Source organism: Zalophus californianus, chromosome 9 (genome assembly GCF_009762305.2).
Source record: "Zalophus californianus isolate mZalCal1 chromosome 9, mZalCal1.pri.v2, whole genome shotgun sequence".
Taxonomy (NCBI): domain Eukaryota; kingdom Metazoa; phylum Chordata; class Mammalia; order Carnivora; family Otariidae; genus Zalophus; species Zalophus californianus.
The window spans coordinates 44,507,959-44,534,249 of NC_045603.1; the positions used below are offsets into that span (position 1 = coordinate 44,507,959).

Genomic DNA, 26,291 nt, shown 5'->3' on the forward strand with positions numbered 1-26,291 from the left:
AGCAACCTACCAAAATTTTAAAATCTACGTGTGTGTGTGTGTGTGTGTGTGTGTGTGTGTGTGTGTGTGTGTGTGTGGTTTAGAGGGAATACATTTAGAAAAGAAAACCAAGCTCCTAAGACAATTTAGGCAAGTTATTTCTCAAGCCTTAACTTCCTCATTTGTAAAATGGGGATAAAAATAACTCATTCTAAAGGCTTGCAAGTCTTATATAAAACAATGCTTAAGGCAAGCACTATATCATTACATTATTTTTTAATGTTTATTTGTAATTTCAGCATCAATTTCCCTTTTATTTTGAATCTTTTCTTTCCTAACATTTGGCATTAAATTTATTCCCTTCCATTACACATTCATTGTCACCATACAAACTGTTACATTTATAAACATCTGCATTCTCAGTATCTCAGTAGTAAAAACAAAAAAGATAAATCCTTTTACCTGCTTTCAGTAATTTAAAAGTTGATTTAAAAACTATTTTAGGCTAGAATGAACTACACCTTAACTTGGAATTAATTCGATATTCATCCAAAGGGTTTAAAAAATGGAAGTGTCAAGAGTATATGATGATTCAAATCAAATTTATACTTTATATTATTCACCATGACTGTGCTTTAATACCTGGTAAGGGATCAAATCTATGTGACTTATAATGAAAAATTACAAAAACATTGATGCTATTGTTACAACTAAAAGGTAGACTTTTAAAATATAATGTTGATAAGAATTGACCAGAATATTTTCTTAATGTTTTTATGGAAAAAACATTATTGATATTATTATTGATATTAGTTAACTATATTTTTTATTTGGATTGATTTATTTACTTTTAGAGAGGGGGGTAGGGGCAGAAGGAGAGAATCTCTACCAGACTCTCCGCTGAGTGCAGTGCCCAATGCAGGGCTTGATCTCAAGACCCTGAGATCATGACCTGAGCTGAAACTAGGAGTTGAGCCACCCAGGTGTCCCTAGTTAACTGTATTTTGAAAAAAGAGAGAGAGAGAGGTAATAACTCATGAAAGGAGACAAGAGTTAACAATCTTTTCTTTCCCCCAGTCTGTGCCTTGTGTCAGTTTTTTATTTGTCATCATAATGAAGGGATTTAAGACAAAACTAAAGACAGAATGAGACTGAACAGGGAAAACAGAATGGTTGTCTTTCTTTTAGGTCCCTCTTGGAAGCTTCTTCCAGATTTACATATTTATAATGTTTTCAAGAAATATTTACTTGGTATGGTCATTCTCCACAAAAGCTTCAACACTTCTATCGGGACAATGTTCCATCAACCAGAAGGCTCTGCTGTGATTTAATGGAAACTGACACACTGTAGGTGGCACAACTCAACTATCAGAGTCAATGTAAATATCATCTCCCAGAGTCATGCACTGCACACACTATGTAGTGAGCATGACATGTATATTAATATAGGTGACATTTCAGGCAAATGTATGCTTTGAAATATCATGTTGTTATTATTCCTGATTAATAATGAGACTACAAATGGAAACAACCTCTCAAATACACCTGTGGTTATTGGTCAAGAAAAGCTGTGACACTATTCTGCGTATACTCTACGTGAAACAAGAGGATACCATGAATAAAAGCATACAATTAACTAGGGAGTTAGAGGAAATGGACGTGGGGAAAAAATTGATGAAGAATCAGACTTGCCTAGATCCACTCTCTAAAAGTGACGTTTTGGCCTGATCCTGACTTTTAATCAGTATCTTTGCACCCTTGTAATTGTCCCATTTCCATTGTACCCCTCAATGAGAAACGTTTTACTTGGTTTCTGAAAATTGTTCTATTTCATGCTTCTAGCAATCCCATGGAGGATCTAATAGTTAGATCATTAGGTTAATGACTCACTGTTTTCACTCATCATTTCATAACAAATTATGTAGATAAACAAAACAACTACATGAAAGTAAAAGAGCGGTTAAAAAAACAAATAATACAGTAAGTGAATTAAGAATCATATAAATGCTAACTCTTAAGAAATGAAAAGAATAGATTATAATAAGCAATTTTAAAAGGAGAAACACCAGTAAATTTTAAAATAAGCATTTCAATTCATCACTACATTACTTATGAATCTTTTATACACAATGTATATAAATAAAAGCACATATTTTCATAATATGTGATTATGTGTTAAAAATACAACAACACGAAAATTTGAATAAAAATTCAACTGAAAATACAAGCATTTATATTTCTGGTATGCAGATTAGATTTTGCTATAAGAACTTTTTCTTGTATATATGTACTTTGAGCACTTACATCTCCCTTATAATAGCAAGACTGAGGGGCAGACACAATGTTTATTTTGTTATTTACTAATTTTACCTTACTTATTGCAAAAAGGAGATTGTAGCTGCTCAGAGTGGTTATGAAATAAGATAACATCAATTAACAGAACACAAGAAAGGAGTAGAAAAAACGTGGACATACTTGACCATCTAAATCTAAATAAAATGTTATATAAAAGATGATTAATTGGCTTTTTCTCCAGTTCAATAGAAAACAGAAATTAAAGAGACCTGTTTCACATCTAGCATGAAGGATTTAGATTGGATTCAAAGAAATAGCTTTCTGACAGTGAATTGAAATAGGTCGCTATCTTATTTGAAGACATTTAGAAACAGAATAGAATCTCATCTTTCTCTGCTCCTTGAGAATTGACCCTAGTTTAGGTGATGCTTTGATGACCTATCAAGTCCCCTCCCTTCTGTCCCTATAATTATCTAATTTTATGGAGAATATCGCCTTGTCCATTCTTTAAAGAGCCAGTCTGGCAAAAAAGAAGATAGCAGGAAAATGGAATTGAAAATGTGGCCTGTGTTTCATTATTTGGCATACTGTTTTACTGGGAATTATGATTATAATTTAATTACATTTGGGATTATAAAATGATACAGTTTAAAACAGCTAAAATTAGTACTACAGATGCCTTGTTTTAAATTTTCTCTTTACTATCAATGACACAAATAAACTTAAGAATTATATAGGCAGACTAAAATTAGACTGTGTACAAACTATACTATATTATACTTAATTTTGTAGAGGAGATTATCATTCTTTTATATTCTCTTTCTAATTTGTCTTTATTCACATGTTTACAACAGCTGAAACCAGAGGTTAAGTTGCTAAACAATTATCTGAAACCAAATGGTTCCTGAGGGGAGCATATATATTTTACCTGATTTGTTAGACACCCAAATAATTGCTTCTGAAGACACATGGCTTCTATTTCCTACCACAATAGTTAATGGAATCTGCCACAAGTAACTGCAAAGTAAAATAGAAGCTTTAAGAATAAAAATGGTTATAACAAATAAACAAACAACATTTGCTATGCACCTTCTGCATGATTTCTATTATTCTCTTTAGGGGAAATAAAAAAATTACCGTCACAAAAGTAAGGAATAAGTCAAGAAGATGAATTCACTTCTTCAATGCCACTAAGCAGACTTAGCCTGTAAGAGTTTTAATTTCAATACAAAAGGGGGACTTTCAACAAAACAATTTATCTTGCAAAATAAAAAAAGATTCTCATTTTACATTACAGAATAAAAAGTAGCTAAAATCAATAAATCAGAGCCACACCATATATTGATTAAGTCTCAAAATAACTCCTTTCTACTTGTTTCTATGTTAAATTAATACACATTTCAGTGGCTTCATGCATTTACATGTCAACATTATCCTTATTTTTTCACATAACTATCCTAATAAGTAGTATTATCACATTTTACAGATAGGTTAATACAGCACACCTAAAGTTACTCAGCAAAGCAGGAATGAAAGGTGAAACTAATCAGATACCCCTAAAATCCAGATCAGGACAAAGAATAGTGTCAAACACACTTAATGCTCTATTTTCTGAAATGAAATTTCCACACTGATGTGTGAAATCATCAACCAACGTTCAGGGATCAGTCATGAGTCTCAGTTATTAAAAGAAGCATTTTCTAGAATTTGACTTTTTATAGGGTAAAAATGGAAGCCATACTTGTACTTGAAGTAGTATCAATTTAATCTCAAATGACTAGCCAGAGATAATCTGGATGGTCTTAGAATAAATTCAGTGACTACATTTTGTTTCTTTCCCTGAAGTATAGCCAGATTACGTTGACCTATCATTGCACCATTAACAGCATGGGTAGCCAACAATATTTAGTATGTAAAAAATATTTTTTATTTTATGGAAGAGACACTGTTTGAGCTCTGTAATTGGGAAAGTAAACAGAGAATTGAGAATTTTTCAGGAAACATATCCGGGATTATATAATTACAAATATAATGAATATGTTTTGGGGGGCATGGGAAGAGAGGGCATCTCCTCTAAATCTATTACATAGAATTTGATTATTTTATCATTTCATTTCTCATTCACAATAAATACAAATCAGTAATAGTAACAAATCTAAGTGGAAGAGTAGAAGAAATTAACAATTTTACACTAATGGCCAAAGTTGAAATAATGTGTTTAAATCAGCGAAATATTTTTGAGTGCCAACTACGTAGAGACACTAAGCTGTACCACAGTGGAATCCACACAGTTGGTCAGGGAATCAATAACCTATAGTAGCCAAACATATGGTTTTTAAAGTAGAAGTAAATAAACATAACCCACTTATGCTCTTTATCAAAGACCTCCAAGCTCTTAACATAATACTAAGAATATGGCAAATATTTAATAATGGTATTACTGTAAGACAAAGAGAATTGATATATATTTCTTTAACAGCTGTTCTCTGAAAATAATGACTCTTTTTTGATTAATTGAAAAAATTAGTTAAGAGACAATAATGCTTGACTATGCATCTGACTCTCAAATTATTATCTATGGGTTCATATTTGTAAACCTAAGATCTTGAAGAAGCCTAGAAAAGGAAGGCATTCCAGAAATTGCTGTTGAATTGGATCAAACAGGATTAGACCAAAGTAAAATGAAAGGAACCAAATCAGTCTATGGGCAAGACAGAGATTAACCTTATGAACTTGACTTTCTGGTAAATATCTTCCACATTGAGTTGGGTCAACTAAATTGTGAAGTCAAATAAGTATCCGTTAAAGGGCAAGAAATATACAAAATTGATGATGTTTAAAAATCCTCAAGGATAAATGTGTCTTTTTAAAGCATGATCATAAAATGTGAAATATTATTTGCCCCTAATATAAATAAATACACTTTTGCATTTATTTAAACTGTATTCTTCTAAATAGTGGAACTAGAAATGATGATAACATTTCTATGGTATGCTTCAATATTTGAGTTTTAGCAAAAGTCTCTACAGTACAAGAAAAAGAGATTCATATTGATACCTGCATGTTGTTTACAGTCAATGCCACATCCCTATGGGGAACTTCCTACATGACAGACACTGAATCACACAGCTGTTCAGATGCAAGAGTTAACTATAAGGTACTGGGGGGAATACAAACACTCGGGCATTTTGTAAAACTTTTGAAACAGTCTTCCGGGTATTTTTCCCAAGAATGTTTTTGCTCTTTCTGTGTGTGTGTATCTATGTCTGCATGATTGTGTATGCACACAACTAAAATGTATATATTGTCACAAAAACAAAATAAAAATGACAAATTACCAAGCATATCTAAAATTTGTATTCATTTCTGAATTGCTATACTATTAATCCTAGATGTTATTTTTCATAACTTTCCAAACAACACATATTTGATCTTTTCCTAAATTTCATTTCAAAACTCAAAGAAAGCACGTTGCTTTATGGTTACAACTTAAAAGGGTGGAAAACACTAAACACTGTTGAGTGAAGCATGGTGTGCTATAAAGAAAATCTCAGACTGTGGTGGGTTATGTTTGAAAAAAAGATTAGGAAAAAGAATTTGTGAATTAGATTGTGTCCCAGCTACCTAAGTTTAATTTTAGTCATCTCACTTTAAGCAGAAAAAAACCCAAAAACAAGCGCAAAATGCATTTCAATAGACCTTTAAGGTATTTTTTCTGTGATATTCCCTGGGGTTATCTCTCTATACATAGGGTTGATGTTTTTATAATAAAGCAATGTTTATCCTGATAATCATGTTAAGATAGAAAATAAATAATAGGTACTTATTTTAGCTTGAGTGAAAATTCTTTTTTGCAAAATGGGACCCATATCAGTGAAGCATTAATGTAGATACCATGAACTCTACAGAAGTTGCTGTCATCAGGACGATAACAAAAGGAAAATATGACTGTGGAGATAAATACAATTGTCTGTAGCACAGGACTCTGAGAAACTCCGTAAGTGGATGAGGAGACATTGCTTAACATTGCAATGTATTAACTTGATAAAGAGAAAAAGCCAGACAAATTCAGAACTTCCAGAATACCTAAATTCTAGCAAATATCCTATTCACTTTTACATATCACCTAACTCTATGCAATTATTAGTTATGTAACCATCTTTCTATAGAAAAATATAATTACTATATACATTAAAAAAGTTCTGGGCATGTTGTAGTGATGTTCTAGTATCCTTTACAAAATTCGGGACAAAGAATTGATGATACTGGCTCAGAAAAGATCCACAATACGTGGGATTTCTGGTATCGGTGGGCACTGTTTTACCGCATCAACAGCTTGCACTGTATAATAAAGACCTAGGAAGGCTACATACAAAGGACTGATAGAATTGGTACTGAAGCTCTGACTACAATGTTAGAGTGAATAAAACTGATCAATAAGATACAATTGAATACGAAATTTTTAACTGCAAGCTCTATTATTTCAAAATAGATAGAAAATAATTTTCGAGCTTAAAGGGACTCCATACATTATTTTACTCTTAATATTTTATATGCCAGGTTCTCAGGGTTCAACGTTATCCGTATGATTTTACAACTCTAGCAAAAGCAAAGCTCTATTCAAGTTACATATGCTCATACAGCCTGGGAGAAATTCTGCCTTTAAAGAGTCAGACTCATGGCTGATACATCTGATGCATGTTATAGGCTGACAGTGTATTTTTGTTCAAAATTTGTTCTGTCATTTGCGGGTCCTTTATGTTTTTCTGCACCAGTGATGTTTGTGTCAAACTGATCATTCTCAAAGGCATGGCCTAAATCTCTCTAACTTTGCCACAGTCAAGTAAGTAGTTTTTATGTACTTTCTGGCAAGGCCGGAGTTGATGCCTAAGCAGGTTTAGCCCAGGGCCAGAGGGTGGAGAATCAGAAGCAGCATTTGGCAACTGTGCGGAATCCAGGCTGGGTAATACAGAAGCACTGACAGACAAGAGTCAGATCATGACAGTGCGGCAGAGTAAGACTACCTTCCATTGGTTGAAACAGTTGACTTGCAGGGGCGGTTTGTCCAAAGTCAATGTATCTACTGACCAGGAGATTTAAGACAATGCTTTCCTAAAGGACATTCCAAATTCGGTCATCGTTAAACATTCAGGAATTTCTCAGTCACTTCTACCTATAGCCCATCTTGGAGCTAGCCTACTTGGGAACAATTTCCATCCCTCTTAGAGATTAAAACAAAAACAAAAAAAAACAAAAACAATTGATGCTTCATACCGCCTACATATTGGTGGACGATAAAGTCAGAGTCCTAATATGCCAATGTAATGGGAGACAGCATGACCAACCTAATCCAAACACTTCATTTTGTTTATTAATTTTAAATTCCATCCCTTCTGTCCCCCCCCCCTCCAATCTTTTCTTAGGGCACCTTTTAAAAAATGAAATGAACTGATTTAAACTGCATTATCTTTCTTTGGCTCAGCCTTTAACAAGACACCATACAGTAAGAAAACACGAAGTAGAAAAGAAACACTACATGCTGTTTTCAGTAATTAAATAAGAGTTTCAAAAGAAAGTTTAACAACAAATAAAAATACTATGTGTGTTGTCTGTTCAGCGGTTTTACATATGGAAAATGAGGGAGGAGAACATATTTTGATGCTAAGTAGCACTGATACTTAGACCATTTAAAAATGGATCTACTTTGAGTTCCTTTGGCTCAGATACTAGTCTAGTTGTAGTTTTTGTTTGTTTTAATTAGTCTTTCTGGATTGTTAGTTTCTATTCTCATCTATTTTATAAATCTCAGTTTGCTCCATTCCATCTAATTGACTTCACTACATCTTAACTTTCTTGAATTTAATTCAACAAACATTCACAGGGAAAAGTAAAAAAATCACATATTTTTCTAAATCACCATGATAATTTAAACTCTGCTTAAACAAAATAACTTTGGTGTGCTGTCACTTTGATGGTTAAAATATCTGGAAATGGGAGTAAAAGAGGAATCAAAATGAAAACACCATATGTAAATAAAGAAATGAAAACCATATTTCGCTTACATTTTATAATTGTGCTAGCAATCTTTTTAAAATGTTAAAAATGCAAAGTGAAACCCAAGAATAAAAGCAATTGTTTTTTCATGTAAAAGAGTATTGTACCTGTTATTTTGAAGTTCAAGTGCTTTAGTTTTAGCACTGATGTCATAAATAAAGTGTTGTTGGGTAATTATTATTCTATTTTCTGCTGTTGAATTTCCCAAGATGGTGATAACAGGATAACCCATCTGGAGTGTCCACTGATCCATTACTTCTTGTATATTTACAAATTTTCCATTCCGTTTTAAAGCCTTTATAACCCAAATTGTATAAATTAGTTTTATAAACATGAATTATAAACAGAATTAACGTTAAACCATTTTTATTTTTACCTTTATGATTTACTTAAGGATGAAAACATGTAAAATCACTGAAGCTAATATAACGCATTAGTAAAATTAATCTCCTTGCCTTAAATTAAGCTTCATGCATATATAGAGAAATGAAAGCTTTATTAGCATTAAAGTTTTTACTTAATGGAAGATAAAACATAGTTGATTGTTAAAACAAGTACTTGTAGCATCAAGTATCCCCAGTATGTCCAGTACCAAATTTAAATATCTGTTATTCACCTATAGAAAAAACTATTTTAACATCAATATTTCTCTCATACATGAATATCTGACACAATATGAATGTTATATTTCAGAAGTATTGTCTTGTTTGAAAGTAGGCAAGGTATGTTTTACTACCATTTGTAGTTTAAGTAGTTTTAAACCCCATTACTTTTATAATATATCAAAAATAAAATGATAAAGCAATACGAGAAAATATAAAAAGTAAAAACAACTGTCAGTGTCAATAAAAGTTAAGAGTGGTTTATAAACTCAATTCAAATATTCAAGAGGAGGTTTTGGTATTCGAGCTTCCTATACTTTCCTATACTTTACCTCTGATAGTGTATTCCAGAGATCATTTCTGGCTGCGTTGCCATACTTATGAATGGTTAAATAATCCTACAAAGAATATAAAATTATAATTACAATTTGGAGGCTAAGCAATTTCCAACACACACACTTATTTCTCAATTCAATTAATAATTTCTATTTGTTAGAATTTCATTAATATGAAGACAAGGAGAAAGATGGGGAAAAAGATAAAGAATCTCATTTTAAAATATCCCAAAGAGCTTTAACTGTAACATATTTCCTAACTCATCAAACAATGCTGGTCTCTTAGAAATTATTTTCATAACCATAATCACTTCTTATGGATTTCCAGGGTCAAAGACCTTCCTCTAATTTAACAAATCAACCTCAAGCAATTTTAAAGAAACTACCTCTGCAGTGAAACATTTAGGAGAAACTTCCCCATCAGGCCTTCCTGTTGAAGTGTTGAAAAAAACAAATTGTTTTATGGAAAAGAAAAAACAACAACAGAAACCCGACTGATATATGCTGATGTGAAGAGGAATTGCTTTGCTGAAAGAGAAACGACTGTCTCCACAAGTTGCCCAGTTCCCTAGTCTCCCTGCAAGGGACAGGCTGCCTAATACAAAAAAGGATACATACTTATTTCCATGAGCTTGAAACACATATTAATACTTAATAAGAAAAAGTTAATCCTAAATTTATTTAATATTTTTGAGTGTAGGACTTCCCATTTCCCAGTTTCCACCACTAGTAGTTAAACCTACACACTTTCTATCTACCTCATGCCTGCTCCCTTCTACAAAGCATGGTTTATGTCACTGTGGATATGTGATTTGGTTACAGCCAATTTGTGTTATTCTTTTTCTGAATCCAAAATGGAAAAATGAACAGAAAATAGTGTTTTAGATTACAAAACAGAGGGTCTCCTGCATTTGAAATTCCATCATCTCTACAACATGTAGGTAGTAGACAAAATCCAAATTTACATCACAGTACTGAAAATGAAAAAAAAAAATTGCTGACTCTTTTCAGTACTTTGTGTAGAGTAAAATACTTTGGGGATAATTAAACTTGGTGAAGAAATTTTTCTGAAATACAACTTTGTTGGCAATTCACAGCGCAGCTAAATGGCAACTCCCACCTAATCAGACTCTAAAGATGCGATGCCCAACACTAACTTAGCAACCACAAATTTATCATCGTCATTGGGGATTATGAATAACTTTATTGAAAAAAATACAACCCCAAATAACCAATCTGAATTCCACTTTTGGCTTTGAATATGCCATATGAGTCATTTTCCATTAGAACTCGGGGACCAGGATTTAAATAAATTATTTCAGATTTAACTGTCAGCATTATCTTCCATGCTTTTTTGGTACCTAAATGAATAAATCTGGGAACAATAGGAACTATGAAACATAAATTTGAGTTTTATTTTAGTAATGGGATAAGAAAAAAAGTATCAACAGTAGAACTATGTATTTATTGGGTTTGGCTTATGGATAGTGCGGCTAGGATAATCCCAAAGAGGAAACAAAGGAATACTCCATGGACTTTGAAAGGTCCGATACCCAACTACAGGATTCTCTTCACAGACAGAACATAAAAATCCAGCTGTTCATGATATGAGCTGGCATTGGCCCAACATTGATCATCAACTCAGGCTCTTGGTTCCCTCCCCAATTCGGAACAAAGTTCAAATTTCCATTTCAAGCAGGCTGAAGTGGCAATTATCTGGGCTTAGGAAGCAGCTCCAACTTGCTTGCCTCGAAAGTCAGGGCAGAGAGCACCTTCTTGGATTCCCAGCAGTCCCAGTTTTCAGGTGTTACTGGAATTCTCCATAAGTCAACTCTTGTTTTCCAAAATCAGATAAACCCCAAGTGTTTTCCTTAGTTATCTTAGCCTTCCTCTTGCACGAAAATAGTCATATTTTAAGTGAAGGAAATTGTGTTTTGTCCTTGTTGAATTACCAAGAAACTTACAGAATAGTCAGCGTGGTTTTTCTGATAATCAATCATTTATTTATTCATTCATTCCACAAAATATATGGCGTACTTTGCATGTGCCAGTAGCTGTCAGGTGCTGGGGGAGTGGCGGGGGAGACTAGGTTCCTGAGAACAAGGACAGAAACTGAAATGGGATTTGTGGAGGACGGTTTCTGTGACTGAAACTCTAGAAGTCTTGGTACAAAAACTACTTGACAAGATGAATTTAAACATTTGCTATGCAATTAAATAAGATTTTAAGTTCCTTTCAAGCCTACAAGTCGATGAATATGAAAATGGCTGGAGTTATGAATCCGAAATGGAAATTTATGTTTATATGTATGTGTATGAAAGTCAATCAGCAGTGGATTTGACATTATGATATAAAGTAGAAGAATATTTTAATATTAACTATACAAAGAATTTCAGAAATAGAGGAGTTGTTGAAAAGAAAAAAAAAACAGATGACCAATAGAATATTCTTAAGGGACAAAACCAACATTATAAACTGATTAAAAGTCAAAGGCCTATTTAGCAAAAATACATTCTCATCCATAAAGTACAAGAAAGGGAGTCTGACTGCCTTTGTCCAAATCTGCACCCCAACACTTCCTAGCTACGTAATTTTGGCAAGTTGCTTAATCTCTTTGGGTATGGAAGTACCTGTTTCACAGAGTTATGTTAAGGAATAAATGACTTAGGGGTGCCTGGGTGGCTTAGTTGTTAAGCGTCTGCCTTCGGCTTGGGTCATGATCCCAGGGTCCTGGGATCAAGCCCCGCATCGGGCTCCCTGCTCAGCGGGAAGCCTGCTTCTCCCTCTCCCACTCCCCCTGCTTGTGTTCCCACTGTCGCTGTGTCTGTCTCTGTCAAATAAATAAATGATTTAATATTTGTACAGTATTAGAAGGGTCAAGAGTGTCTAGTACACAGTAAGTATTCGGCAGACATCAGCTGCCATAATCTTTTTAATCATTTCAGGTGACCATTTGGAAACAGTGACAGAAGGAAAAGCATCACTGACAATAATAACCAAAGAACAGAACTCATGAAAACAATATCTGCCTCTGAGTTGCTTTATTTTATCTCGTTCAATCCCATGACATTTATGAGGTAGATATCACCATCATCATCTAATAAATCAGAATACTGGAACTCAGAGACGCCAGCCCACATCCAAACCCCATACCTGTGCACACAACTCCTGACCCAAATCCAAGGTCTGCTAGATGCCCCACAGACAACTAAGAGCCATGTTCAAAACTGAATCCACTGTCCTCCCCCACATCAGCTCCTTTTGGCAGTCCTTCCCCAGTGATGACCTTCCATCCACCTCAACCAAGCAGTCCCCTTGGGTGCCTCTCTTTCCCTTTCCACCATATTCAAGTAATGACCCACATCGTAAATCTTCCCTCCAGGTTCCGCTTTCCTTCCTCCTATTTGACAGCCTCTCTGGGTGACTAGCACGGCCACTGCCTCTGCTCTGTCCCTTTCATGTCGCGTCTCTGCTGTGCAGCCAGAAGAGCTTTCATCAAATGCACACATGGATCCCTGCTGCATTCAGAAGCTGTGTTAACACTCTAAAGGAATGCTCCCTTTGTACTTCTGTGATCCTGTCTCTTACTCTGTTGCCCCCTGCCTCCGCTTAGCCACTTCCTGCTCTCTGCAGATGCCTGTGCATCCTCTCTCCCTTTTCTAGTCCCCTGCACGAGCCCTTCTCCACATATGCTTTTCTCTCTTACCTACTTCAAGCCCATTCAATCTCTAGGAGTGAGGCTTGATACATGCTTTCCAGGAGTCCTTTCTTAGCCATTCCCACTCCTTCCTGAGTTACATACCCCCTTATATTCTCATATGTTGCACCATATAAGAGCATCTATCCCAGTGTGTTACAACTGCTTGTTCATCAGATTGACTGCCCACGTACTCTATAAACCCCATGGGAGTAAAACCCTCGTTACTCCTGTTGACCACTGTTTAGCCAGCATCTATGTGCTCAGCCCGGTACACAGCAAATGCAGAATATATTTGTGTGATTTTTGACTTGCCTTGTTCAGTATGCCTTTCTGTTAACAACTGACAGTCCTGTAAAGAGACGTTTCTCGTATCCATCAGATTCCTCCAAAATGTCATATTTAAACACTAACATAGGACATAATTTATTATTTCAGTGCATATATGTCAGCTATATAACTTGCACTGATATATGCAATTGCATATGATGTCATTGAAAGACTGAACTATTGGGTAGGAGACCATTTTCTTTTTACTTTCTTTGCTAATAAGTGACATGATCCACAATTTTTCATGTACAAAAGCCAACGGGACTAATAAGTAAACAGGAGAAAAGGAAAAAGTGAGCTGAAGCGGGGCGCCTGGGTGGCTCAGTCATTAAGCATCTGCCTTCGGCTCAGGTCATGGTCCCAGGGTCCTAGGACCGAGCCCCGCATCGGGCTCCCTGATCTGCGGGAAGCCTGCTTCTCCCTCTCCCACTCCCCCTGCTTGTGTTCCCTCTCTCACTGTGCCTCTCTCTCTGTCAAATAAATAAATAAAATCTTTAAAAAAAAAGAATTAAGAACATTAAAAAAAAAGTGAGCTAAGGAAGTAAAGCACTATCATCTTTTTACATGTTTACATGGAATAATTATGCTCTCCTACTAATGAGCCCCTGAGCATGTTAAAACAGAGGACTAACTGCACAAAGGATGTATTCCTCAGGACATAAAAGGACAGTTTAATAAAATCCAAAGATATATAGACTGGTTTATTTGTGTTTAGCTGCAAATTATAAAAAATCCACCCTAGAATGACCTTTATAATGACAAGATTTATTATTTCCTATTATAAGAAGGTAGGACAGCTGCAGCTCTTTTTCTCCAGAAATTGTTTGGCCTCACCTTTACTTGTGTTTTGCCTTCATGCTTGGGTTTGAAGTTGGATGGGACAAGCAATCCCAACCATCAGATTCAGACAGGACATTGCACAGAGGAAAGAGACAGAATTTCTTCCCAAGAATCTCTTTTTAAGAATCAGGAAAACGTCCTCTCAATTCCTGCATCAAACTCTCTATGCTTCCCATTTGTCAGGATTGTATCATGGGCTCCAACCAAAATCTGCTGATGAAGCTCTAGGGGATACAGTTTTGGGGACTGCACAAGGCAGGCCCAGTCCTGTGTTCTCTCCAATGACATAAGAGAGTCAAGTCTGGGCCTCAGTGACACTGGCAAGCAGGAGGCCTTCTACTCGAAGGCTAGTCTGGGAAATGCCAGGTAAATCCAGGCATCGATTTTTCTGACTATGTGACGAGAAGGTTGAAGCAGGGATTTGAAATATTGTTCCTTTCTAGTAAGAATAATTGTACCTCAAAAAAAATGTGTAGTGGGCATTTGTCATTCTTTTGGCTTTCCAGCATTTAAATACCACATTTATATGGGGGCAATAACTCATCATGGAATCCTGCAGGAAAGTGAGGGCTCTACCTCCCACTTGCAATGGAAGGCACAAAATACTAAATTCTACCTTCTCCCCTCCCCCCTCCCTCCTCTCCCTGGCAGCTAAAGCATGCACATGTACCCTGGCCTCAGATGAGCAGATACTTCATCCCAGGACTGTGAATCCTGCCAGATCAATGCAAAGGAGCAGGAACAGTTGAAAGACTATCCCAGGCTCCAGAGGTAGCCATGCTAATGGTAGCAGTTGAACCGGCCATTCCTGTGGCAGGACCTTGGCTAGGTTTCTTAATTTCTCAGTCCCCCTTAGTTCCTACTACACATTTTGTAAGCCTGGTACTCCAGCCTGCCCAATGCTTCCAAAGGTGGCTGTACATATACCCTTCCAGCAAATTCCCTTTTGCCTGATTTAGCCAGAGTTTGTTTCTATTGCTTGCAAGCCCAAACTGATTGCTATAACACTAATGGGGGACTATAATAAAATGAACACAAACATCTAAAATTTTCTCGGTAACCTCAGAAAGAAAAATAGAAATTCTCTCACACAACTTATACAAAATGAAAAGCAAAGAACACCCAGTTTGTGAGACAGGAATCCATCAAAATCCTAGAGAAGAACATAGGCAGTAACCTCTGTGACACCAGCCACTTCTTTCAAGATACATCTCCAAAGGCTAGTGAAACAAAAGCAAAAATGAACTTTTGGGACTTCATCAAGATAAAAAGCTTCTGCACAGCAAAGGAAACAGTCAACAAAACAAAGAGGCAACCCACAGAATGGGAGAAGATATTTGCAATTGACACTACAGACAAAGTGCTGATTTCCAAAATCTATAAAGAACTTCTCAAACTCAACAACCAAAAAACAAATAATCAAGTCAAAAATTAGGCAGAAGACATGAACAAACACTTCTCAAAAGAAGGAGAAAGGGAACCCTCTTACACTACTGGTGGGAATGCAAGTTGGTACAGCAACTTTGGAAAACAGTGTGGAGGTGCCTCAAAAAATTAAAAATAGAGCTACCCTATGATGCAGCAATTGCACTACTGGGTATTTACCCCAAAGACACAGATATAGTGAAAAGAAGGGCCATATGCACCCCAATGTTCATAGCAGCAATATCCGCAATAGCCAAACTGTGGAAAAAGCCGAGATGCCCTTCATCAGATGAATGGATAAGGAAGATGTGGTCCATATATACAATGGAATATTACTCAGCCATTAGAAAGGATGAATACACAACTTTTGCATCAACATGGATGGGACTGGAGGATATTATGCTAAGTGAAATAAGTGAAGCAGAGAAAGTAACTTATCATATGGTTTCACTTATTTGTGGAACATAAGGAATAACATGGAGCACATTAGGAAAAGGAAGGGAAAAATGAAGGGGGGAAATCGGAAGGGGAGACGAACCACGAGAGACTATGGACTCTGAGAAACAAACTGAGGGTTTTAGAGGGGAAGGGGTGAGGGGATGGGTTAGCCCGGTGATGGGTATTAAGGAGGGCACGTACTGCATGGAGCACGGGTGTTATACGCAAACAATGAATCATGGAACACTACGTCAAAAACTAATGATGTACTGTATGGTGACTAACATAATAAAATTAAATTTAATTTAAAAAAAAGAACACCCAGTTTTACTGGATAAATCTTCTAGGCTTTCATGGTATTAGAAACAGTAGGTATGGGGGGAAGAAGGTAGACACTTAAGTTAAAAAAGAAAAAAAAGAGGCAGACAAGTAGACTGGGAAAAAGTATGAAAGTTCCACAGACAGGAGTGCACAGAGAGTAACAAAAATAAAAGTAAAACTGTCTTAAACTTTTGTCTTATAAAGCTTCTAGAGCAGGGGCTTTTAAACCGGGAACCTAAAGCTCAAAAATTAAATATTTGTGAGTGTATGCATTATTAGAGTAGGGTGATTTTAAAGGGATCCATGGACAGTAAGAAAGCAGATTAAAAGCTGCCAGATCAAAGCAATGTCACACAAGGATTGGATAAACCCATTTGAAGCCTGGGCCATGCACTTCATAGGATGTTTCTACATTCTCTGACCTTGACAAACAGTAGCAAGGAGACCAAACCAGTGACAGATGACCAACTAACACACAAGAAAGCTAGACTACAGACTGAGATATCACTTTGGTTTTTATCTGAAAAGTGGCTGGAGATTATGAAATTAAGGGAGGAGGAGCAAGATGGCGGAGGAGTAGGAGGCCTAAATTTCACCTGGTCCCAGGAATTCAGCTAGATGGGGATTAAAACATTCAGAACACCTACGAACTCAACAGGAGATTGAAGAAAAGAATAGCAGCAACTCTCTGAACAGAAAAGCGACCACCTTCTGGAAGGTAGGACATGCGGAGAAGTGAATCCGAGGTGATATTAGGGAAGAGAGATGGCGGGGGAGGGAGCCTCTGTCAGCCTCTACTGGCAAGTGATAGAGCAGCGGAGCACAAAATCGGAAATTTTAGAAGTCTGCTCTGCTGAGGGATGTCGCTCCAGTGACTAAGTTGGGGATGGAACCCTCACGGGGACAGTGTGGTCTCAGGACCCTCGGGGTCACAGAAAGACCGGGGGTGCCTGAGTGCGGCAGAGCTCCCAGGTATCGGAGCAGGGAAGCCACCTGCAGAGACGGAGCTGAGGAGTGGTGCTTCAGCTTGGGGTGGCCATAAATTGTGATCCACGGCACAGTCAGGCCACTGCTCTTCCAGCAGGGACCCAACAAGTGGCAGATCTGGGGAGACTCCCCTTCCTCCCCTGGGAGGAGTGGCGTGGGAGCACACCGCAGGGATCTGCGGGGTTTGGAGACTCCACACGGGGTCATGTGCCAGAGACAGAAATGCTCGGTCACAGGCCGGGTGAGACCGGGGACACGGGAGTGACTGACTGCTTTTCTCTGGGGGCACACTGAGGAGAGGGGCCCCGACTTCTTGGCTCCTCCGGGACAGAGATTGGGAGGCCGCCATTTTCACTCTTGTCCTCTGAAGCTATATGGAAAGCTTGCAGGGAACAAAAGCTCCCGAGAGCAAACCTGAGCAGATACTTAGCCCTGACCCAGCAAGGGCGGGGCAACTCCGCCTCTGGCAAAGACATTTGGGAACCATGGCAACAGGTCCCTCCCCCAGAAGATCAGCAAGAACAGCTAGCCAAGACCAAGTTTACCGATCAATGAGAACAGCAGAACGGCAGCACTGGGGGAATACTGCACATAGAATTCATGGCTTTTTTCCCATGATTCTTTAGTCTTTCAAAGTTAATTTTTTTAATTTTCTTTTTTTTAATTTTTCTTTTTCCCTTTTTCAACCAACATCTTATCAATCCCTTTTTAAAAAAAATCTTTTTTATTTTTCATTTTTAGAGTCATAGTCTATCCTTTCAGAGTAGTTAACCTTATTTTTGGTATATACATATATGAGTTGTTCTCTCTTTAAAATTTTGGGATACAGTTTCTTCTAACAGACCAAAATATACTCTAAATCTCTAGTGTATGGCTTTGTTCTAGTCTCCTGCCTGATCACATTCTCTCCCTTTTATTTTTTTCTAAATCCTCTTCTTTCTTTTTTCAAACAACTTCTTATCAATTCCTTTTATAAAATCTTATATAATTTTCATCTTTATAGTCATATTCCATCCCATCAGCACATTTACCCTTATTTTTGTACATATATAAGCTTTTCCTTCTTTAAAATTTTGAGAGATACTTTCTTTGGTACAGACCAAAATACGCCCAAAATCTAGTGTGTGGCACTGAACTATGCACCAGCCTGATAATATCTGATCATATTCTGTTTTTTGTTTGTTTGTTTGTTTTTATTTTTTTCTTTTTCTTCTTTTTCCTTTATTATTTCTTTCTTTTCCCCTGGTTTCAGAGTTTCTTCTGATTTGTTTAGTGTATATTTTTCTGGGGTACTTGTTACCCTCTTAACATTTTGTGCTCTCATTCATCTATTCTCCTGTGGACAAAATGACAAGACGGAAACACTCACCTCAACAAAAAGAACAAGAGGTAGTACCGAATGCCAGGGACCTAATCAATACGGACATTAGTAAGATGTCAGAACTAGAATTCAGAAGGACGATTTTAAAGATACTAGCTGGGCATGAAAAAAGCATGGAGAAACTCTTTCTGGAGAAATAAAAGAACTAAAATCTAACCAAGTCAAAATCAAAAAGGCTATTAATGAGGTGAAATAAAAAATGGAGGCTCTAACTGCTAGGATAAATGAGGCAGAAGAGAGAATTTGAGATATAGAAGACCAAATGATGGAAAATCAAGAAGCTGAGGAAAAGAGAGATACACAACTACTGGATCACGAGGGCAGAATTAGTATACCATAAGTATCAAAAGTGATACCATAAGACAAAACAATATTAGAATAATTGGGACCCCAGAAGAAGAAGAAAGCGGGGCAAAAGGTATATAATGGGATTATAGCAGAGAACTTCCTTAAATTGGGGAAGGAAACAGGCATCAAAATCCAGGAGGCACAGAGAATCCCTCTCGAAATCAATAAAAATAAATCAACACCCTGACATCTAATAGTAAAACTTATGAGTCTCAGAGACAAAGAGAAATACGCGAAAGCAGCTTGGGATAAGAGATCTGTAACCTACAATGGTAGAAACATTAGATTGGCAACAGACCTATCCACAGAGACCTGGCAGGCCAGAAAGGAGCAGCATGATATATTCAGAGCACTAAACGAGAAAAATATGCAGCCAAGAATACTATATATAGCTAGGCTGTCACTGAAAATAGAAAGAGAAACAAGAAGTTTCCAGGACAAACAAAAACTAAAGGAATTTGCAAACATGAAACCAGCCCTACAAGAAATATTGAAAGGGGTCCTCTAAGCAAAGAGAGAGCCTAAAAGTAACATAGACCAGAAAGGAACACAGACAATATACAGTAACAGTAACCTTACAGACATACAATGGTACTAAATTCAGTAGTTACTCTGAATGTAAATGGGCTAAATGCCCCAATCAAAAGACACAGGCTATCAGATTGGATAAAAAACAAGACCCATCAATATGCTGTCTGCAAGAGACTCATTTTAGACCCAAAGACACCCCCAGATTGAAAGCGAGGGGGTGGAAAACCATTTACAATGCTTACGGACACCAAAAGAAAGCTGGGGTGGCAATCCTTAAATCAGACAAATTAGATTTTAAACCAAACACTATAATAAGAGATGAGGAAGGACACTATATCATACTGAGAGGGTCTATCCAACAAGAAGATCTAACAACTGTAAATATCTATGCCCCTCACACGGGAGCAGTCAATTATATAAGCCAATTAATAACAAAAGCAAAGAAACACATCGACAATACAATAATAGTAGGGTAATTTAACACCACAGTCACTGCAAAGGACAGATCATCTAACCAAAAGATCAACAAGGAAATAAAGACTTTAAATGACACACTGGACCAAATGGACTTCACAGATACATTCAGAACATTCCATCCCAAAGCAACAGAATATACATTATTCTCTAGTGCCCATGGAACATTCTCTGGAATAGATCACATCCTAGGTCACAAATCAGGTCTCAACTGGTACCAAAAGATTGGGATCATTCCCTGCATATTTTTGGACCACAATGCTTTGAAATTAGAATGCAATCACAAAAGGAAAGTCAGAAAGAACTCAAATACAGGGAGGCTAAAGAACATCCTCTTAAAGAATGAATTGGTCAACCAGGAAATTAAAGAATTAAAAAAATTCATGGAAACAAATGAAAATGAAAACACAACTGTTCAAAATCTTTGGGATGCAGCAAAGGCAGTCCTAAGAGGAATGTATATAGCAATATAGCTTTTCTCAAGAAACAAGAAAGGTTTCAAATACACAACCTAACCCTACACCTAAAGGAGCTGGAGAAAGAACAGCAAATAAAGCCTAAACCCAGTAGGAGAGGAGAAATAATAAAGATCAGAGAAAAATTAATGAAATAGAAACTAAAAGAACAGTAGGACAGATCAATGAAACTAGGAGCTGGTTCTTTGAAAGAATTAACAAAATTGATAAACCCCTGGCCAGACTTATCAAAAAGAAAAGAGAAATGACCCAAATCAACAAAATCATGACTGAAAGAGGAGAGATCACAACCAACACCCAAGAAATACAAACAATTATAAGAACATATTATGAGCAACTCTATGCCAGCAAAGTAGATAATCTGGAAGAACTGGATGCATTCCTCGAGATGTATCAACTACCAAAACTGAACCAGGAAGAAATAGAAAACCTGAACAGACCTATAACCACTAAGGAAATTGAAGCAGTCATCAAAAATCTCCCAACAAACAAAAGCCCAGGGCCAGATGGCCCTTCTTCTGAAACTGTTCCAAAAAATATAAATGGAAGGAAAACTTCCAAACTCCTTTTATGAGGCCACCATTACCTTGATCTTCAGACCAGACAAAGACCCCATCAAAAAGGAGAATTACAGACCAATATCCTTGATGAACATGGATGCAAAAATTCTCACCAAAATACTAGCCAATAGGATCTAACAGTACATTAAAAGGATTATTCACCACGACCAAGTGGGATTTATCCCTGGGCTGCAAGGCTGGTTCAACATCCGCAAATCAATCAATGTGATCCAATACATTAATAAAAGAAAGAACAAGAATCATATGATCCTCTCGATAGATGCAGAAAAAGCATTTGACAAAATACAGCATCCTTTCTTGATCAAAACTCTTCAGAGTATAGGGATACAGGGTACATACCTCAATATCATAAAAACCATCTATGAAAAACCCTTAACAAATATCATTCTCAATGGAGAAAAACTGAGAGCTTTCCCCCTAAAGTCAGGAACACGGCAGGGATGTCCACTATCACCACTGCTATTCAACACAGTATTAGAAGTCCTAGCCACAGTAATCAGACAACAAAAAGAAAAAAATGGCATCCAAATTGGTAAGGAAGAAGTCAAACTCTCACTGTTTGCAGATGATATGATACTTTATGTGGAAAACACAAAAGACTCCACCCCAAAACTGCTAGAACTCATACAGGAATTCAGTAAAGTGGCAGGATATAAAATCACTGGCACAGAAATCACTGGCATTCCTATATACCAACAAGACAGAAGAAAGAGAAATTAAGGAGTCGATCTCATTTACAATTGCACCCAAAACCATAAGATACCTAGGAATAAATCTAACCCAAGAGGCAAAGAATCTGTACTTTGAAAACTATAAAATACTCATGAAAGAATTTGAGGAAGACACAAAGAAATGGAAAAACGTTCCATGCTCGTGGATTGGAAGAAGAAATATGGTGAAGATGTCAATGCTACCGAGAGCAATCTACACATTTAATGCAATCCTTATCAAAATATGATCCACCTTTTTCAAAGAAATGGAACGAATAATCCTAAAATTTGTATGGAACCAGAAAAGACCCCGAAGAGCCAGAGGAATGTTGAAAAAGCAAAGCAAAGCTGGTGGCATCACAATTCTGGACTTCAAGCTCTATTACAAAGCTGTCATCATCAAGACAGTATGGTACTGGCACAAAAACAGACACATAGATCAATGGAACAGAATAGAGAGCCCAGACATGGACCCTCAACTCTATGGTCAACTAATCTTCGACAAAGCAGGAAAGAATGTCCAATGGAAAAAAGACAGTCTCTTCAACAAATGGTGTTGGGAAAATTGGACAGCCATATGCAGAAGAATGAAACTGGACCATTTCCTTACACCACACACAAAAATAGACTCCAAATGGTTGAAAGACCTAAATGTGAGACAGGAATCCATCAAAATCCTAGAGGAGAACACAGGCAGCAACCTCTTCGACCTCGGCCACAGCAACTTCTTCCTAGAAATATCGCCAAAGGCAAGGGAAGCAAGGGCAAAAGTGAACTACTGGGACTTCATCAAGATAAAAAGCTTTTGCCCAGCAAAAGTCAACAAAACCAAAAGACAACCGACAGAATGGGAGAAGATATTTGCAAATGACATATCAGATAAAGGGTTAGTATCCAAAATCTATAAAGAACTTATCAAACTCAACACCCAAAGAACAAATGATCCAATCAAGAAATGGGCAGAAGACATGAACAGACATTTTTCCAAAGAAGACATCCAAATGGCCAGCAGACACATGAAAAAGTGCTCAACATCACTCAGCATCAGGGAAATCCAAATCAAAACCTCAAGGAGATACCACCTCACACCAGTCAGAATGGCTAAAATTAACAAGTCAGGAAACGACAGATGTTGGTGGGGATGTGGAGAAAGGGGAACCCTCCTACACTGTTGGTGGGAATGCAGGCTGGTGCAGCCACTCTGGAAAACAGTATGGAGGTTCCTCAAAAAGTTGAAAATAGAGCTACCCTACGACCCAGCAATTGCACTACTGGGTATTTACCCAAAGATACAAATGTAGGGATCTGAAGGGGTATGTGCACCCCGATGTTCATAGCAGCAATGTCCACAATAGCCAAACTGTAGAAAGAGCCAAGATGTCCATCGACAGATGAATGGATAAAGAAGAAGTGGTATATATACACAATGGAATATTATGCAGCCATCAAAAAGAATGAAATCTTGCCATTTCCAACAACATGGATGGAACTGGAGGGTATTATGCTGAGCGAAATAAGTCAATCAGAGAAAGATATGTATCATATGACCTCACTAATAGGAGGAATTCTTAATCTCAGGAAAGAAACTGAGCGTTGCTGGAGTGGTGGGGGGGGTGGGAGGATTGGGGTGGCTGGGTGATAGACATTGGGGAAGGTGTGTGCTATGGTGAGCACTGTGAACTGTGTAAGACTGTTGAATCCCAGACCTGTACCTCTGAAACAAGTAATACATTATATGTTAAAAAAAAAAGAAGAAGAAGATAGCAGGAAGGGAAAACCGAAGGGAGGGAAATTGGAGGGGGAGACAAACCATGAGAGACTATGGACTCTGAGAAACAAACTGAGGGTTCTAGAGGGGAGGAGGGGATGGGTTAGCCTGGTGATGGGTATTAAAGAGGGCACGTTCTGCATGGAGCACTGGGTGTTATGCACAAACAATGAATCATGGAACACTACATCAAAAACTAATGATGTAATGTATGGTGATTAACATAACATAATACAATTTTAAAAAATTATGAAATGAAATAAAAATGAGTAGCACAGTACTGGAAAAGCATTATGTAAAATAAAAGAATGTTTACATTTTATTCTATTTGATAGGAACCAAGAATGAAAAGGTATGAATAATTGTTATACCTTTATTATTAAAGTATTACAAGTTTCTAAGGAGGAAGCCCAGTAAAGGAGGAACTATTATGAAACTTTTCAAGGTACAGGAGTGTCTGGCCACCGACACAGTAAAAAAGAAGTGGTATTTAGGAAAGAAAATTATTTGAGTAGATAGAACAAAATCAGTTATATCATTGTTTGCATGCATTTTTTATTTTTATTTTTTTAATGTGTGTTTCACATAGATTTACTATTACAAGTTGCTTACTTACACACAGGAGAATTCAGATATTTCTCTAGGAACAAAAAGGCATTTCACATGTTCAAAAAATACATTGCCCACCTGATGAGTATAATTTTGTAAAATCAGTATACTTTCTTAAAGGGTTGCAAAATATGCCAGAAAATCAGAGAATTTTAAATCAAAACAACTTGCTGGCACATAAAAGATTCATTTGTTTGTTTTAAATTATAAACAGTGGCATATTTGCACATCAGTTTTGTTTTCACAGATCTCTTATTTAGCAATTACATATCATGCCATCAATGCTTCCACGTGCAGCAGCATCACCAGAGGTGTAAGCAATATTGCCGCTACTGAATTTGTACGTTCTGGAGCAAGCTGACAGGGTCCTACACCTGTCAGTTAAAAAATGTGAATGTAAGTCTATAGGGATGTTCTACGGTACTAAAATATCCCCACCTCTCACTTCTGCCACTAGCTTGAAATATTACTGAGACATAAAATGAATCTCTTGGTAAAACTGAAGTTTGTGAATTGCTTTTCCTGAATGTCCTGGTAAAGGACTTTGACCATAACAAGCTCCTGAAATAAATAAATTATATCCTGACTGGTAAAAATACACTGCCTTTTGTAAATCAAGATGCCCACAGACTGTAGGGCATGTACATAGAGCTCCCCACTTCCACTTCTTTTCTCAATCAGCCCTAGAGCTGGTGCCTAGTTGAGAAAAAAATGCAACTCAATTGAGAAAGATTTGTATATTTAGAAAACTAAATAGGAATTTGGGCTGATCTTTATCAGCCATGTGATCTTGAGTAAGGTATCTATTTTTTCTGAACTTCAATTCCTTCTACTGGAAAGGGTAGATAATATAGTACTTACTTAGGAAGACTGTGCACAGAAAATGACATAGAATGAGCAAAGCACCTAGAAAAATGCTGTCATACCAGAACCCAAGAAACGTTAGTTATTATAAGACCAAGCTCAAGGGAAAAATACCTCTAGAGTTGATATCTTTGATCTCACCCCCAAGAGTAGTCAAAATGTTCCAGAGGCTCAAGAAGGGAAATTATATGAACTAACTGGAAGGAGGATAGTGCTTAGAGGGACTTTTTTTTTTAATTTTTAAAAAAGTAAAAATGCAAGAAAAAAATTGAGGCCAGAGTTTTTTTAGACCTGAGGAAAGCTTAGAAACATTCCCTTTCCTGGGTCTGGAAAAAGAAAGAAACTAGGAGGGCTCCTGAATTGTGCAGTTTAGCACCCTAGTTTTCACAGAGATCTACTCAGGTGACAAGCCACTGATGGCTTGTGACTTGGGTGGCTCATGGAAAAAGGGCACTAATTAGGTACCTCAGCACAAAATAGCCATACCTAAGTTGGCATAAAGCTACAAAAACACCAACATTCAGGTGACCAGAAAGACAAGGCTTGGACAAGATATATACCAAACACTCAAGAAACATGTGCTCTCTCACTTCTTTCCCATTTACAATTCAGCCCACACCAAGAAACCAATATGACTGCATATCACGTGGAGGAGAACAAAGGGCTCTTCACCGTATGTACCAGACTGAAAAAGTCCCCTGGAATATCCTCATATTAATGGGCATGACATTAGGGAACTTCAATAAGGGCAGAGATGCTCAGAAGCATGGGGATTTCTTCTAGTCAGTGTTAAAATCATATATACTTGTTAATACATTGTTTTTCAATGGCGGGTATTTGCCTATCAGATCCTTCCTGTTTTTGTTTCCCTAATTATCCAGCTTCTATTTCATAGCTAATCTTAATCAATTCCTAGCCAATAGCCTCATCTCCTTTGCAGCTCTATCCTTCAAGTTTACTGGTTGGCAAAACCCCAATCCCGGAATGAATCCAACTATGTGCCTTCTCTAAATCTGCATCATGCCTCTGAGCATTATGGAAGAAAATAATGCAATTGGGCAGTTTGGTTTTATTATAAATTCATAATTCCCAAACTCAAATAGGCACTCAATACAATAGTCATGCCAACCTACTCTTCCCAATCCTCAATCTTCAAACCTCTCTCCTGCCCAGTATTACCCCACTTTAGCTCCTGACTTTGTTTGAAAAACACAGAAAAAATTAGAATTCATCAGAAAGGAACTCC

The 26,291-nt window shown here is 37.0% G+C and overlaps 1 protein-coding gene across 2 annotated transcripts in view; it reads right to left on the reverse strand.

Annotated features, from left to right (window-relative positions):
- The window catches only part of TRHDE (thyrotropin releasing hormone degrading enzyme), a 364,978-nt gene that overhangs the window by 79,379 nt on the left and 259,308 nt on the right, over positions 1-26,291 (reverse strand). For both annotated transcript variants that reach the window (XM_027595212.2, XM_027595211.2), the window contains 3 exons: positions 9,263-9,328; positions 8,436-8,623; positions 3,203-3,291 (listed from right to left, as the gene is read on the reverse strand). In XM_027595212.2, the coding sequence (XP_027451013.1) occupies positions 3,203-3,291; positions 8,436-8,623; positions 9,263-9,328 (343 nt within the window). The remainder of the gene's footprint in view (positions 1-3,202; positions 3,292-8,435; positions 8,624-9,262; positions 9,329-26,291) is intronic.